Source organism: Gymnodraco acuticeps, unplaced genomic scaffold, assembly GCF_902827175.1.
Source record: "Gymnodraco acuticeps unplaced genomic scaffold, fGymAcu1.1, whole genome shotgun sequence".
Taxonomy (NCBI): Eukaryota; Metazoa; Chordata; class Actinopteri; order Perciformes; family Bathydraconidae; genus Gymnodraco; species Gymnodraco acuticeps.
This window is the reverse complement of record NW_022991011.1, coordinates 47,333-65,194: the sequence shown is the minus strand read 5'-3', so window position 1 is coordinate 65,194 and position 17,862 is coordinate 47,333. Positions and strand designations below refer to the sequence as shown.

General features: G+C 42.9%; 1 protein-coding gene across 1 annotated transcript in view; it reads left to right on the top strand.

Annotated features, from left to right (window-relative positions):
• The window catches only part of LOC117559435 (high-affinity choline transporter 1-like), a 30,315-nt gene extending 12,713 nt beyond the window's left edge, over window positions 1–17,602 (top strand). Inside the window, exons 4-8 of the mRNA XM_034236201.1 lie at window positions 14,922–15,070; window positions 15,234–15,377; window positions 15,454–15,607; window positions 16,117–16,334; window positions 16,576–17,602. Coding sequence (XP_034092092.1) covers window positions 14,922–15,070; window positions 15,234–15,377; window positions 15,454–15,607; window positions 16,117–16,334; window positions 16,576–17,136 — 1,226 coding nt within the window. The 3' untranslated portion in view covers window positions 17,137–17,602. The remainder of the gene's footprint in view (window positions 1–14,921; window positions 15,071–15,233; window positions 15,378–15,453; window positions 15,608–16,116; window positions 16,335–16,575) is intronic.
• The last annotated feature ends 260 nt before the right edge of the window (window positions 17,603–17,862 follow it).

Below are 17,862 nucleotides of genomic sequence, written 5' to 3'. Positions count from 1 at the left end.
ACACACACACACACACACACATACACGTGTACACACACACACACACACACACACACACACACACACACCATGAATTGGAGCATAGTCTCCTGGTGAAATTGTTACGTAAATGTGTGTGTCATCTGCATAGCTATGGTAACTTATTTTGTTGTTTTTCATTATCTGAGCCAGTGGTAGCATGTAGATGTTAAAGAGAAGAGGCCCCAGGATGGAGCCTTGAGGTACCCCACATGTCATATTTGTCAACTCAGATGTGTATTTTGTTTATAGCCTTTATTTAACCAGGTGAAAGCCCCTTGAGATCAAAAGATCTATTTTTCAAGGGTGACCTGCAGGACATTAGTTACACATGTAACATAAAAACAACAGAACAACAATAAGGATGACATACAACATAATGAACAGGGTACAGTTTACAAACTCTATTTACAGAGACAGGTACCATGAATATCAAACAGCATGTCAGCCAGCTGAGTCTTAAAATGATGCAGGGGAACCAAAGTGCTCAGTTTTAAACATGTTTGCAGACTGTTCCAAGTTAGTGGAGCTGCACAACTAAAAGCTTTCTTCCCTAAGACAGTCCTAGCACTTGGCACATTTAATAAAACAACATCATGAGATCTCAGGCAATATGTACTTTCAATTCGTCGAGAGATCAGAGAGCAGATATAAAAAGGTAGTTTACCCAACATGGCTTTGTAAATGAACATGTACCAATGACTGAGCCTCCATACAGTTAGTGAAGGCAGACCTGCCTTGGCATACAGGGTACAGTGATGAGTAAGTGCTTTACAGTTAGTAACAAATCTCAGGGCACTGTGATAGGTGGCATCTAACTTTTCCAGGCAATGGGCAGGTGCATTCATATAGATCAAATCACCATAGTCCAGCACAGGTCAAAGGTCACAGTGACTAGCCTTTTCCTGGCCTCAAAAGAGAAACAGGACTTGTTTCTGAAAAAGAAACCTAGCCTAACCCTCAGCTTTTTAAGCAGGTTATTGACATGAAGTTTAAAAGTAAGACAATCATCAAGCCAGATACCTAGGTATTTATAACTGGTAACCACTTCAAGTACTTGTCCTTGCATAGTAACAATATCTAAAACAGGCTCTGGTGTCTTTGTAGCTTTTGAACATAGCATTACCTTGGTTTTATCAACATTTAAAATAAGCTTAAGTTCAGAGAGCTGAGTCTGAATAATGTTAAAAACAGCCTGTAATTTAACAGCAGCCTCCTGAATGGAGGGACCTGCACAGTACATCACAGTATCATCAGCATAAAAATGTAAAGTAGCTTCATCCACATTTTCACCTAAACTGTTGATGTAGATGGAGAATAAAAGTGGACCTAAAACAGAACCTTGAGGAACACCATTAGCAATGTTTAACCACTCAGAAGACAGCCCATCAAAGTGAACACATTGGGACCTTTCAGAGAGGTAGTTCACAAACCACCCACTGCATGGCTGGACATGCCGATACTGAGTAGCCTCTGCGATGAGATGCGATGATCGACGGTGTCAAACTCTTTGGAAAGGTCAATAAATAGAGCTGCACAACTCTGCTTATTGTCTAAAATACTCGTAATGTCATTCACCACTTTCATTGTGGCAGTGATGGTGCTGTGTGGCTTTCTGAAGCCTGACTGATGTTTAGACAGGATGTCATTTTTACATAAAAACTCCTTTACCTGTTCACTCACTAAGCGTTCGAGCACCTTCGCCAGAACTGACAATTTAGAGATTGGCCTATAGTTATTTAAAATAGTTGCCTCCCCTCCTTTTAGCAAAGGCAGGACATACGCTGACTTCCATACTTTTGGAATTGTGTTCGTGCTGAGGGAGAGGTTAAAAAGAGTAGTAAGAGGAAGAGCAATAAAATCTGCAGCTATCTTTAAAAAGAAAGGTTCTACGTTATCCGGGCCGGCCGGTTTCCTAGGATCTAACTTGGTTAAAGCTTCATGAACAACATTGACAGTAAAAGGAGTAAAACTGAAAGGGTTTTCCAGACCACATTGTTCAGAGTCACGGATTGGGGTGTTCACAGAAGCAGAGTTAGTCACAGAATCAAACATAGAACCGCAGGACACAAAATGCTCATTAAAGCAATTTAACATAGTGGCCCTGTCCGATATAGAGCCAGATGCTGTGGTGAGGCACGGAGGTAGCTCATTACGGATCTCACCGGTGGATATCGATTTTATTGCTTTCCAAAATTTCCTAGGATTATTTAGGTTTTCTGTGGTAACTGACAAATAGTACTTCAACTTTGCACTTTTGACATGTGAAGTGAAGCTATTCCTTAGCTGCCTAAAACGAAGCCACTCTACCTCTGATCCTGATTGCCTAGCCTTTGCCCAGGCCTTGTTTCTCTCATGAAGGAGACTAGACAGCTCAGCAGAAAACCAAGGATTGTCTCGTCCCTTTACTCTAAATTTACGCAGGGGTGCATGTCTATCAATCTCCATAAAACCAAGATAAAAATAAGACCATGTGGTTTCCACATCAGCACACAGATCGATTTTACCCCAATCAAAATCAAACAGATCATGAACAAAACCCTGCTCCACAAAATGTTTTTTGTCTCTCTTAATGATAATGCGAGGTTTAACCTTTTGGACCTTAGTGTCCCTAATTGTGGCTACAACACAGTGATCGCTCAGATCATTTGCAAATACTCCCACAGATGAATATTTATGGGAAACATTAGTTAAAATGAGATCAATTAGGGAGGATTTATTAGGGGACTTCATATTTGGGCGAGTAGGACTGTCAACAATCTGAGTAACATTTAAAGAGATACAAAGGTTTTTAAAATCCTCTGACACTGCAGTTAACCAGTCCCAGTTAAAATCTCCAAGTAGCACTATTTCCTTGTAGTCTAGTTGTGATAAAAGATTTGCTAGTGAAGACAAGGAGTCTTTGACAGCTGAGGGGGGTCTGTAACAACTCACTACCATGACCTGTTGACCCTTTGCCACTTCTATATTTATGGCTAAAAATTCAAATTGCTTACTGATCGATTTGGAAACTAATGTGGTTACACTGAACTTATTCTTAACATAAATGGCAACGCCACCACCTTTATTAGGCCGGTCGGAACGATACACATTAAAACCATTTAAGGCAATGTCAGAGGCCAAAATAGATATGTTTAGCCATGTTTCTGATAAAACAATGACGTCAGCGTCAGTTGAGCTCGCCCAGATACGGACAAATCTAGTTTACCTAACAGACTGCGCACATTCAAGTGGATGAAACCCAACCCAGACCTAGCTTTAAAATCAGCAGGAGTAGCGATCTGACTACTACTACTGGGCGGACAACCCAGTCTCACAAAAAAAACGTGTAATAACTACGTTGGTCCACAACGTAGGACGTAGTATATCTACAAAAACGCCTCTTAAATTGTAAGATGCCTACGTTTTTTTTCACCATTCATTCCAATGGCTGGCTTCTATGTCACGTGATCTTCAAATTTCTCCCTGCAGAAAAAAAAACATGGCCGACCTTCGTTTTATTCTCGGTGTAAAATGCCTATTTTAAGGTTAGTTTGGTCATTAAAATGCGTTTTGATGTCATTTCATGCGAGAAATATGAGTTGTTATTTAAGATTATGTGTGCAGTGGGTGTACATGATCTTTAGTTTGCTAGTTATTACGAAGATTACTTCAGGAAATTGTGTCCATTCAACGTTTTCATTGTTACCAAGATGGTTGCTAGGGACGCTGCTATCGATATTATTTCTGTTATGTTGTGTAAAATGGTGTTATCTTTATTGCTACCCCCTTCCCCGTCAATGTATAGTGTTGGTCCACATTGCAAACGTAGGCCTATTAGTTTAACAAAATCAAAGGTACAAGCTAGACTTTTATTTAGCATCTCAAAACACATCGGACCGGCGGAGACAGGAAGTCCGGCTCACTAAAATGTCCGTGCAGAACAATACCCTGGCCTAACCCATAGATCCGTGGGTGAATAATGTCAATCACCACAATAGATACGTTATTTTCCGTTACCAAACACCGTTATTAGTGTTGGTCCACTGCTTTTCTCTTTGAAAGTCATCACATACCGGCATTGTAATACACGGTTCGGCTGCATTAAATGTTACATATCTGCTGTAGTTCTCTATTTATAGAGCCTTGATGAGACAAACATGATGAACTGGAAACGTGACATGGATCATAAATATATCAGTAATTAAACAACATCTTACATTTATTTTCACACAATACATCTCCTTGCAGTATCAACACTAATTCGGCTGACTTTTATATTTGATCCAATTGGTAGATAGGCTGTATTTACACCATAAACGTGCACACCTGATATAAAGGGACACCTAGTGGTTAAAGCATGTTATTGAATTTCATTATTTTTATTATTAGACATTAATAGGATCCCTATAAAGTATGTTCATTACTCGTTATTCTCTACTAATAGTTAATTAAAGACTGTATATAATGACTATTTTGCTCATCCCTTTCAAGATTTTCTAAGGTTTATTGACATATTCACAAATGGTGTAGTTATGCAATGAATGTAAAACTTTGTGTATACCTCCAGGAATGTTAACTATGTTGAAGCACTTATTTTAACTGATATTATACATATGTATTATACTCTTATAAGATGTAGATAGTATAAGAAATGTGCAGAATACGACAATGTAATGGTGGAGGTACACAAATATTGAAAGATGTCTTGTGATGCACTGTTGAGGAACCTGTGACCCAAGTTTTTCATCTCCGGCCTTGTCAGGTATTGAACAATCAATAAATAAAGAACAGAGAATTATTAAATATAAAACACAGAATTTGTGTGATTATACTAAATGATTTACAAATAAACACCACTGCATATGTACAACTATACACATGCTGATGTAACGCAAATGTTTCCAACTTGGGATCAATAAAGTATATCTTATCTTAAGCTGATCGATGGCTACTGCCAGATTTGCAAAATGTGCCTCTGAACCTTGACAAGTGCATGTTTCAGGCTTATCAATGAACAACAGGAGGGGTCACAGACATAAGACCAGCTGTTAAATAAAGCTCTTCTGACCTTAGCTGTCGTGTGGGTATATATTAATGCTGCCCATTGGGCACAAGCAATTTTCACCCATTTATTAATTATATTTTTTTAATTTGAGTGTTTCCTATCCCCTAAACCTCCAAAATCAAATCAAATCAAATCAAGTTTTATTTATATAGCACATTTATAAACGATTTTTGGTCGAGCCAAAGTGCTGTACATATAATAAAATTAGCCTACAGTAGAGACACTTTACAGCAAATACAACAGCACAGATTGTTCAGAATATCAGTATGAGAAAAACGACACCCTCCGTCCTCCAGGGATGTACACAGTTTAATACTGGCAACTTCTTATTATGGGAAATATGAAAACGTCTTTTAAAACTACAATTCCCAGTAGAGACGTGCCAGCATGTGTAGTTCTGGGGACGGGGTGGAGGAGGGGGGGACGCGGTGGACCCGTTCAAATCCAGTTTTGGACAGTCTGCCGTGGTCCCATCCCATTTCATGGGTATTGTTCTGCACGGACATTTTAGTGAGCCGGACTGCCGGTCTTCGCCTCCCGGGCATGAAGCTGTTTACATGTGTTTTGAGATGCTAAATAAAAGTCTAGCTAATAACTAATACGTTTGCACTGTGGACCAACACTATACATTGACGGGGAAGGGGGTAGCAATAAAGATAACACCATTTTACACAACATAACAGAAAATAATATCGATAGCAGCGTCCCTAGCAACCATCTTGGTAACAATGAAAACGTTGTATAGACACAATTTCCTGAAGTAATCTTCGTAATAACTAGCAAACTAAAGATCATGTACACCCACTGCACACATAATCTTAAATAACAACTCATATTTCTCGCATGAAATGACATCAAAACGCATTTTAATGACCAAACTAACCTTAAAATAGGCATTTTACACCGAGAATAAATACGAAGGTCGGCCATGTTTTTTTTCTGCAGGGAGAAATTGAAGATCACGTGACATAGAAGCCAGCCATTGGAATGAATGGTGAAAAAAAACGTAGGCATCTTACAATTTCAGAGGCGTTTTTGTAGATATACTACGTCCTACGTTGTGGACCAACGTAGTTATTACACGTTTTTTTGTGAGACTGGGTTGGGGCGGACCAGGGTTAGGTTGTACATTTCCTGACAGTAATAACAACAAAAAAAACAGGCATCTTTTCCTCTTAAACGACACAAATACATTGTCATCTAATTTAGAAACACCGGAAAAGTCTGCGAGAGTGTGATTAGAGCTTAAGAAGCAGTCCTGAAGAACCATCATCGCAGGAAAATAAAAAAGACAAACATATTTTGTCGAGCAGATTGACTGTGACAAGGCAACCGGTAATTGTTTGAGCAACACATCCGAACCTTTGCAGGGGATGCCCACTGCGGGTGGCAGAACAGACCTGAATCCAGTAGACTCCTCAGAATGACTAGAGATCTTCTCATAGTCCAAAACAGTTAACAGGCACAGCATTAATCATTAATCTGATTTAGCTATATAAACAAAGTTGTTTCTGTCCTTTGGATTCAAACCAATTTAGAACTGTTTCCGAAAGTCCCACCCAGTTTTCCAGTCGGTCTAGTAATATGCTGTGGTCAACAGTGTCAAACGCAGCACTGAGATCTAATAATACTAACACACTGAAGTTCTGCTACTGTCTGTGTTTAAGTGGATGTCATTAAAGACCTTTACAAGAGCAGTCTCAGTGCTGTGGTTTGGACGAAAGCCTGACTGGAACACATCAAAACAGTTATTTAAATGCAAGAAATTACTCAGCTGTTGAAAAACAACTTTTTCAATGATTTTACCTAGAAATGGCAGGTTTGATATGGGCCTGTAATTGTTCATTACTGAAGCATCTAGATTATTCTTTTTTAAGAGCGGTTTAATGACTGCAGTTTTCAGGGCCTGTGGAAAAATACCTGAGTGAAGAGATTTGTTTACTATATGAAGTAGATCTGAGGCCATGCAAGGCAAAACATCTTTGAAAAATCCTGTTGGAATAATATCAAGGCAGCAGGAGGAGGACTTCAGAAGTTGTATAATGTCCTCTAGGTTTTTATCATTAATCTGATGGAATTGTGTCATGGTGTTTGAATTGATGTTAAGTGGACACAGAGACAACACATTTGCTGTTCCTGATGCAGAGGCACTGACTGCTTGTCTGATGTTCTGAATGTTGTCAGTGAAAAAGGAAAAATCATTGCACGCCCTGGTGGATAGAAATTCAGAGGCTACTGACACTGGGGGGTTAGTTAGTCTGTCGACGGTAGCAAACAAGGCACGTGCGTTGTTTTTGTTTTTGGTAATGATGTCAGAGAAGAACGATTGTCGTGCGTTTTTCAATCCCAAATGATAAAGGCCAACTCTCTCTTTATAGATTTCAAAGTGAACCTGGAGATTTGTTTTTCGCCACCTGCGTTCAGCTTTTCGACATTCTCTTTTTTCTGTTTTCACGGTCATGGCCTTTCTCCATGGAGATATTTTCTTGCCAGTCACTTCCTTTACCTTAGTTGGAGCAATGGCATCTATAACATTTTAAATTTTTTAATTAAAATGATCTACTAGCTCATTTACTGAGATGTTAGCAGGGGCAAGTGTGGAAGAAACATTCTGAGTAAACATTTCCCTAGTATTTTCAGTTAAATATTGCTTTGTGGTTACCTCTTTTTGAACATTTTAGTGAACAGAAATAGAGCTCTCAAAGAAAACACAGGAATGGTCAGAGAGTGCAACATCAGTCACCACAACCTTAGAGATATTCACACCCTTTGAGATAATTAAGTCCAGAGTGTGCCCCTTATTGTGCGTGGGCTCCGTCACATGCTGAGTCAGTCCATAGCTATCAAGAACACAAAACAGTTCTTTAGCCCCTCTGTCCTGGGGGTTATCAACATGGATGTTAAAATCACCAACAATTACTAGACGGTCAAAGTCAATACACACTATAGACAGCAGTTCAGTAAAGTCATCAAAAAAGCTCGCACAGTATTTGGGTGGTCTATAGATATTTAGGAACAGAGCTCGAGAGGAGCATTTCAGCTGAAGGGCCACATATTAAAAAGAATCAAAGTTTCCATACGATGTCTTCCTGCATTGAAGGGAATCATTGAACAGAATAGCAACTCCACCCCCTTTCTTATGCATTCTTTCCTGACTCATAAAACTAAAGTTGGGAGGGGTTGATTCGATAAGAACAGCTGCACTGTTATTTTGTTCAATCCAAGTTTCTGTTAAAAACATAAAATCGAGATTGTGCTCAGTGATTAAATCATTGATTAAAAATGTTTTTCCTGCCAGAGACCTGACATTTAATAAAGCTAGTTTAAGTTCGTTAAACACACTATCAGTCATGTTTTTTGTAACAAGCTGTGGCTGACATGGAATCACTGCTAAATTAGATACACTCACACAAACGTGTGAGCGCTTCCTGTATCTAAGATAATTCACCGCTCTTAATCTATTACCTATCAACACAGATATCGGCAAAGCTACTGGCAGCCAGGGCCCCGACATGTCCTGGAAAGAGTTGAGAGTGCCATACGCCCTTGAGCCTGGACCCAGCAGATATTAGTTTGCAGCGTTTTGTACACACACATCCCTATCAGGCTTTGAAGGGGAGGGAGGACCCACCACCCTGCTCCTCTCATCATAGGAGGGCAGGGTGAGGGCTACACTGTAGAAAGGGGGGTTTGGAAATCTGCTTCCATCTTCCTTGTATTGTTTTGGTTTGGATGATTGTGGTAGGCATGGTGATGAAGCCGGGGGAGATGGTGCGCATCTCTGCTTCGGTGATTTTGGTGGGCGTCGTTGAGGGGCGGGGGTAAAGGACATGCTGCCAACCCTGCGTGCCGCCTTCATGCGGTCATCGAACTCCAGGGGGGTGGGCGAGGGTGAAAGGGTGAGCGGAGAGTAGAGAGAGCTGGGGGATGAATGAAGAGTATCCTCAAAGGCGTTGACAGGGGGGGTGATGGGCAGTGGAGACTCCTCCATTTGTCTCACAGGTCTCCCATAATCAGAACATTCCTCAGGCGGGTGCAGTGATACTTCTTCAGGGTTTTCTGAGCGATGTGTTGTGTCTTTCTCCTGTTTTGATTCCTCTTGCCGCTTGTCCTTGGCAGAAGGAACAGATTGATGATGCAGGCAGTTGAATATGTTACTCCTGACTTGTTCAGGCAAATTCCATTTGCCTTGAAAAGATGTCTGCGGTCCCAGAAAAGTTAAAGTTGTCAATAAAATGGACAGAATGGTCAGTACAGACAGTTTCAGGCTGCCTTTGACAGGTCTGCCCAGTGGGGTCGGGCGAGGTATGCCCGCAGACTCAGGCCCTCCTCCCTATCCACCTTGAGGGACCTCCTAACCAGGGGGCCCCCAACTGAGGAGGGCCCTGCGGCACCCTTGTTTGCCCCCTCTGACTTTCCTCCTCTTCTTCCTCCTCTTCATCCACCAGCAGCCAATCTGCCCCTCCACACTCATCACTCTGCTCACCCCCCTCCCCATCCTCATCCCTCTTCTCCCTGCTCTCCCCCCCCCCCCTCCTCCCCCTTCTGCTCCAGTTCCTATTCCCTCAACTCACCTTTCTAGCCCCTACCCTGCCCCTAATCCTAAACCTAAGGTCTCCCTTCCCTCACCTAATCCTAATCTCGCCCCAGGCCCTAAACCCAACCTCACCCCTAAATCCAACCTCACTCTCCCTCCTGCCTCATCACCCTCTGACCCTCACCCTCACCTCCCCCTTCCTCCTTTCCCCATTTCCTCACTCCCCACCTGGCCCAAATACAAACCTCCCACTAACCCTCCTTCTAAACTGACTCCTCACCCCTCTTCCTTCCCTACCTCTCTTTCTACTTCCTCAGGCCTCTGTGCGTCGGGGGGGAGGGCTGTGGCGGGGGGCCTGGGGGTGCTTCCTCGGCCCCTGCCTCAGCGCACTCTTGGAGGCCGGGTGCGGGTTGAGGTCCATCCGCTCCCTCGGACCGTGCTCGACCGTCTGGTGATGGGACTGGGTTCTTGACCTGGCCCTCCGTCTCTTTTCCTCCCCTCCCTCCGTGTCACCCTCCCCACAGAGAGTAGATACCCTGTTAATACAGACACCTACCTCCCCCTCCCATCTAATTTCCATTTCTTCACCTCCCTCTCGACCCTCCATACAGATACACAGTAATGTCGCTCTCCCCTGCAGTAACACTATCTCCTCTTTTTCACCTCCAGTTCTACACAATAACCAGCAGAGGGAGCCAGAGCTGTTTGCTGTGGAGCCCCTGGAAAGCATACCGAGCCCTGGGGGGTATACTACGAAGCAGGATTTTCGCTTAGCCGGCTACATTCAGGGAAAACTCCGGCTTTCCGGTCCTACGAAGCTGGTTCTCTTTTTAGCGGCTAGATCTCCATGGTAACTTATGCTTAGCGGCTAACCTGGTCGGGACCAGGTTAGGTTGCAGGCTAAGAGCTCAACTCAGTGAAAGCACTGCCTGTTGACCAATCAGAGCTCAGTGTGCGGAGTTTAAAGTGATCAAGTCATATCACAGGAGAAAGGAAATACAGAAAAGCTGCCGTCGCAGGAAAGACGGCCGGCAAAAATCACCGACTGTGTGAACGTGAACATTAATAGAATATCACCTCCATCTTCAGAGCAATCTGACTATTATAACATTAGCGTTAAGAAAGCTTACTTACATATCTGCCACAACATAAGTAACCGGATCAGAGTCACATTAAGTACAGTCCGCGGCATATCACTTCATAATGTATCATATATTTCCTTATCTGAGTCAGCTGAGCCGTATCTGGCCGTGCAACACTCACAGCGTCACAGACTGGATGCAGAAGTATTATTTTAAGCAACACATTAAGTTGAGGAAACACTGGAGTCAAATGTAATTAAAGTCAGATCGTGTCTTAGACGGGCAGTGGTATCATAAACCTGTTAATGTACGCATTCAAACACTTGTTCTGTTCCCAGCTGTATTCACCTTGCAGGTGCAGCTCTGTGGCTTTGATCCTGGATCAAGTGTTTAAGTCATGGATGTTAAAGTTTAACTTCTTCATTTTTGACTAGTATTAAAGTTCACTTTTCATTCAGGAAGTATGACGCTGCGCTGACAGTACGCTTCTCCATGTTTGTGATTGGTCGAATGCTCCAGATACCACCCCTTTCATGTGAACGCGCACCTAACTAGATAGGACACGGCTGGCTTGAGCGATCCACTTGATAACCAGCGTCGTAGTACAGTTTAGCGAGAGCGCGTATGTTTTGGATTAGGCCAACCGGCTAACTCAAACATATCCAGGTTAGGTTGAACCAGCTTCGTAGTATAGGCCCCTGAGGTGGATAAAAACATAACATCAGTGATGATGAAAGGCCCACTGAGAGTCAGTCTGACTTCAAGCCTAACATCTGAGACATCCACCTCCCATTCCACAGGGGTCTCTGCAGCGGCACCTGGCTCCCCCACACGCCCGGAACCGTACACACATCCCAGAACTTTTAAGAAGCTACAGGTATGGTCGTTGGAGTTGCTGAAGAGGACCCTTATTGTCGGGGACTCCAATCTCTCCCGCATCCCCCCCTTTACAGACCCCCACCTTCAGATAGATCGCTTTCCGGGTGCTAAATTCCATCACATAACTTCGATTCTCAATAAACTTCCCCCATGTCACAACACCTCACAAGTTATAATATCAGTAGGACTCAATAATGGACTCTCAGACACTGCACTCTCATCTTCGATTAAACTGCACGCCATGTGGAAACAGAGTACTCTCTGCTTTCCAAACGCCACCATTTACATCCCCATCATAAACTTTTCCAACAGTCTGACCATCCACCAGCAGACTGCACTCACCACACTCAACAACACCATAGCTTCCAAATACAACTTCATACCGGAAATAAACCCACTACTCTTCCATGTCACTTCACGTGACAACATACACTGGACCCTGCAGACGGCCGAGATGTTACTCAGGTACTGGAAGCAGCATTTAAACTACTGAACGGGGATCATAATTGCATTACAACTCCCCAGCGCTCAAATATAACCAACCTCTCTGCCGTTTTCTCCCCCACGGCGGTACAGCTAGAGCTACTGGAAAAAGGTTTATCATTCATTCCTCCACGCCTTCCACAGGCGGATTAAGATCATGGACCACTTCCTGGGGAGCCGGGGGCGGGAGCCTGTTCTGTTCACCGGACCGTCTACCTGGGAACCACACACGGCAACATCAACACCTGAAATAACACAACTAATTAATAAAAATCTACTAGCACTCACACATTGGCGCCCCCTTCCACATAGCACACACAACATTAGCCAGGAACAATTACAAATGATTAAAACATTAGGTAACAGCCAACACATAGTCATCAAACCTGCAGATAAGGGGGGCCAAATAGTCATACAAGATAGGGACAATTATATATTGGAAGCACATAGGCAGTTAAATGACAACACATACTACAGATCACTGACGCACAACACTTCAATTGGAAACACAAACACTAGTTAGTGACATTACAGCAACACTCTACACTAACAATATCTGGATGGTCCGGAGGAGCCCCCGCCTCTTCTACCTGCTCCCCAAGATCCACAAGCCTGTGGAGACGTGGACGGTCCCCTCTGTGGTTCCGGTCGGCCGCCCCATCATCAGCGACTGCGGTTCAGAATCCTACAACATAACAGAATACATCGATCATTTTATTAATCCCCTATCAAAACTCCACCCCAGTTATCTCAGAGACACTTATGATTTTGTTAACAAAATAAAAAACCTCACAGTACCCAGCAATACTCTCATTTTCTCCATAGACATAGTCTCTTACTAACCCGGTGTGCCTTTATTTTATTATTATTAGTTAATTTTAACACTCCCTTTACTTTTTTAATTAATATTACTGGGGAGATTGTTTTAATTATTTGTATTTTTATCATTGCACTTGTGTTTTAACTGCACTTACACTTCTATGCATGGCTTATACTAATAGAACTGGAATCACTGTTAAATTGACCATTTTAGATCCCCCTATCATTCAGGGTATTTTATAGATTCCATTGGGACAAGCTCCGCACACGTAAATACATCGGCACACACACGCACACACACATACACACACACACACACACACACAACACACACACACACCACACACACACACACACACACACACACACACACACACACACACACAACACACACACACACACACACACACACACACACACCACACACACACACACACACACACACACACACACACACACACACACACACACACACACACACACACACACACACACACCACCCTCCAGATCCTGGGACGGGGAGATCTGCTTTTTTAACATACTCTGCCGCCGTTCTGTGGTCCGGCTCGGCTCTGCACTTTTTAACCATTCTTTTGAAACGGTCTTGTCCTTACGAAGCTTTTATGATGCTTTTAAAAGGGTTTTTATAAGGTTTATTTATGTTTACAGAGGGCTCCTCCCCACCTAACCTTCCTGTTCTTTGGCTTGCCTCCAACCTAAGCATTATCGTTTCCTGCATCATTCTTGTTTGGGGAAGTTGTTGTCAAGGCTAGATTTTGAGACCTCTTCTTTCTCAACTAGATGCTTCTACGGTCATTACTTATGGTAAACTATCACCATCACCATCACTATGCAGACGACGTACACTATAACATATAGCCAGAGTGATCAAATACAAGCATTTAGAAACTGCATTGTAAAAATAAAATATTGGATAGTCCAGAGGCCTGTACTACGAAGCTGGTTCAACCTAACCTGGATATGTTGGAGTTAGCCGGTTGGCCTAATCCAAAACATACGCGCTCTCGCTAAACTGTACTACGACGCGGGTTATCAAGTGGATCGCTCAAGCCAGCCGTGTCCTATCTAGTTAGGTGTTCACATGAAAGGGGTGGTATTTGGAGCATTCGACCAATCACAGACATGGAGAAGCGTACTGACAGCGCAGCGTCATACTTCCTGAATGAAAAGTCAACTATAATATTAGACATATGAAGAAGTTAAACTTTAAACATCCATGACTTAAACACTTGATCCAGGATCAAAGCCACAGAGCTGCACCTGCAAGGTGAACACAGCTGGGAACAGAACAAGTGTTTGAATGCGTACATTAACAGCTTTATGATATCGCTGCCCGTCTAAAACACCATCTGACTTTCATTACATTTGACTCCAGTGTTTCCTCAACTTAATGTGTTGCTTAAAATAATACTTCTGCATCCAGTCTGTGACGCTGTGAGTGTTGCACGGCCAGATACGGCTCAGCTGACTCAGATAAGGAGATATATGATACATTATGAAGTGATATGCCGCGGACTGTACTTAATGTTACTCTGATCCGGTTACTTATGTTGTGGCAGATATTTCAGTAAGCTTTCTTAACGCTAATGTTATAATAGTCAGATTGCTCTGAAGATGGAGCTGATATTCTATTAATGTTCACGTTCACACAGTCGGTGATTGTTGCCGGCCGTCTTTTCTGCGATGGCAGCTTTTCTGTATTTCCTTTCTCCTGTAATATGACTTGATCACTTTAAACTCCGCACACTGAGCTCTGATTGGTCAGCAGGCGGTGCTTTCACTGACTTGATCTCTTAGCCTGCAACCTAACCTTCTCCGGAGCAGGGGAGATCTAGCCCGCTAAAAAGAGAACCATCGTCGTAGGACCGGAAACCCAGAGTTTTGCCTGAAGTTAGCAGCTAAGCAAAAATCCTGCTTCGCAGTACAGGCCTCAGGTCTTCAGCCGATAAACCTGCTGTTTGTTATGACCAATCCCTGACTAACACAGTCCAATAACACAGTTTATAACATTGTCCTGATACAATGTGTTTGACAGGAGGAACCATGAGTGTGGTCCTGGATTTTCCCTTCAGTGTGTGCGTATGGATCTCTGCTGCCATCGCCATTATCTACACTCTGCTGGGGGGTCTCTACTCGGTGGCCTACACAGATATTGTACAGCTTATCCTCTTATTCATCAGCTTGGTGAGTTTCCTACTCGCTACTCCCTTTATTGGGACCACATCACCGAACCCACTATGGCAAATTCGGTGTATCAAAATCATAATTCATGTACAACAACTGTCCGTGTCTTCAGGTCTTTAGAAGTTCTGTGTGTTTCTATTTACATATGTTTCTCTCCCTGCAGTGGATCTGTGTTCCCTTTGCTCTGATGAACCCCCACGTTTCGGACATTAGTCAGACGCTGATGAACAACACCCTGCACGCTCCCTGGATAGGAGCACCGGGGCTGAACAAGTCCTGGATACTGATGGACGATTTCCTATTCATGGTAAGGAAGTGGATAATTACAAACACAATTCACTTTAATAAGAAAACCTTAACCAACTTATTGTTTTGACTTTAAGGCCCTGGGGAGTCTGGGATATCAGTGCATTCATCAGAGGACTTTGTCGGCATCGTCCACATCGACAGCCAAGACCACTTGCTTTTTTTCGGCTGTCTTCCTGCCTATTTTGGGGATTCCTTCAATACTTTTTGGGGCAGCTGCTGCCTCCACAGGTAACCACTGTTTCTAAATACTGAGGGAACCTGTGAAAACTGATGTCTTTAAGCACCTGTCGTTTTCCTATGGTTTGGTTCTGGATTTCCTGTTCCTGTTTCCCTCCTAGTCCTCCGGGTTTGTTCTAGTGTTGTTTGCTACTTTTCCTTTTGTTCTACTTCGCCTGTTCCTTCAGTTTTTATATTTTCTACCAGCTTTGAAGTTACTAAAAGCTCGACTTGTGTTTACATTCTTACTGATTTTGGATCCTTACTCTTTCCAAACCCTGACAAGAAATGGCGAATAACACAGTTTAGAAAACCAAACTAAGAAACACTTATATATTTTAATGGACTGCAGGCTTTTGCAAATGTGCCAGAAAAGAAAATATATTTCAGCAAAATGCAATTTGAAAGTTGACTTTGTTAAACACCTCGCATGATATTCACATTACAGCAGGCTTGTCTCAGAATCTCACAGATAATGTGAGCCTTTTTCAGTCTCTCCTTCTTCTGTGTCCACGCTTTAGACTGGAACATGACTTCGTACGGTTCTCCGTCTCCATATGAACGTGGGGAATCTGCTCTAGTTCTGCCCCTCAGCCTCCAACATCTCACTCCTTCCTTCATCTCCATCATCGGTATTGGAGCTGTGGCCGCCGCCGCGATGTCGTCCCTCGACTCCGTTTTGCTTTCTGCAGCTTCTGTTTTCACCTCCAGCATTTACAAGAACATCCTGAGACCCCAGGTGAAGAAAATGTATACTTATTTCAGTGTGGTGCATTACAAAGAAAGCTACATGAGAATAGTTGATTGATAGTTTGTACTTTGCAAAAAAATGAATAGACTACAGGAGAATTATAGAGTGGAATTAAAGAAAACAGGACAATATGAAGAGTCAATGCGATATGAAAGCAATAAAATAGTTATTTAAAAAAGGTCTCAATAATGTGCTGTTTATCGGTTCTTCTTCCTCTCTTCTTCTTCAGGCGTCGGACAGGGAGATCCAGTGGGTGATCCGAGCCTCCGTGTTGGTCGTGGGCGTGTTTGGTTCATCGCTTTCCTTCCTGAAAAACAGCATCTTATTGTTCTGGTTCATCGGAGCTGAAATCGCCTACGTCATACTCTTCCCTCAACTCGTCTGCGTCCTCTTCTTCAACATCTCCAACAGTTACGGGGCTGTTATGGGTTTGTTGGTGGGAATAATGGTACGACTGCTCAGTGGAGACCCAACACTAGGGATCGCACCAATCCTACACTTCCCAGGATGCACTCTTGAGGACGGTGTTTACGTCCAGTACTCTCCAGTTAGAACCATCTCCATGCTGTTGGCCATTGCTGCCATCTTGTTGTTCTCCTACATCACTTCTGTGCTCTTCAACAAAGGCCATCTTCCTGAGAAGTGGGATGTGTTTAAAGTGAAAACCCAGCACTCATTGCAACCAGACACACCAACAGATGGCGCTACAGAGCATAATGAGAGTGAGAAACTGAATGGAAGCAACTCTCAGACAGAGGCTTCAACGCTAATGGCTAGCATAAACTGTTAGCATTCCTGTTTGTATAAGATAAGATAAGGGCAACCTCCTTTTTGTCGAGGAGGGGTTGAACCTAATCCAAAACATGGCAATCAGAAGCACAAATAGGTTTTAGGTTTGGGTTTCGACCTTGCGATGGGGCAGATAGCGGTTGCGGGTGATGATCAATAGAGTGCTAACTCCTGGGACGGCTACAAACATTTAATTTGGGATTTTTTGGTTTATTTCAAGCCCTTAGGCATTGTGCTAAACACTTTTACACAGTGCATGAGGTGCTTGTTTGTGTCAATGTAAGGTACAGCTGTTATTCCAATGTGATGTAAAACAAACAAGACTCAAGTTAACATAGAAACCTTTGAAGCAGTTCACACCAAGGACACAATGAGTGACGTTGTTTTATATGTAGGCTTTTTTTTTGCTGAATCAATATGCCATAATCGAGATGCGTATAATTATAAATAAAATGTTTGAAAAAGTTTCCAAGTATTTAATTTGCTCTTGAGTTGGAAAAAGGTACGTTGAATTGGTTGCAGGTTGCAGAAGTGGTTTTCAATTAAATCTGGAGAATAACAGCAACAGGAACACAACTCCTTCCTTGTTGCTGTTGTTGTTGTTGTTGTTGTTGTTGTTGCTGTTGTTGTTGTTGTTGCTGTTGTGAAGGATCATTCCGGAGATGCCGGAAAAATAAAGTGGCGTCCTGACGTGGATGGACTCGGGATCTGGGTGTTGGAAAAAAGG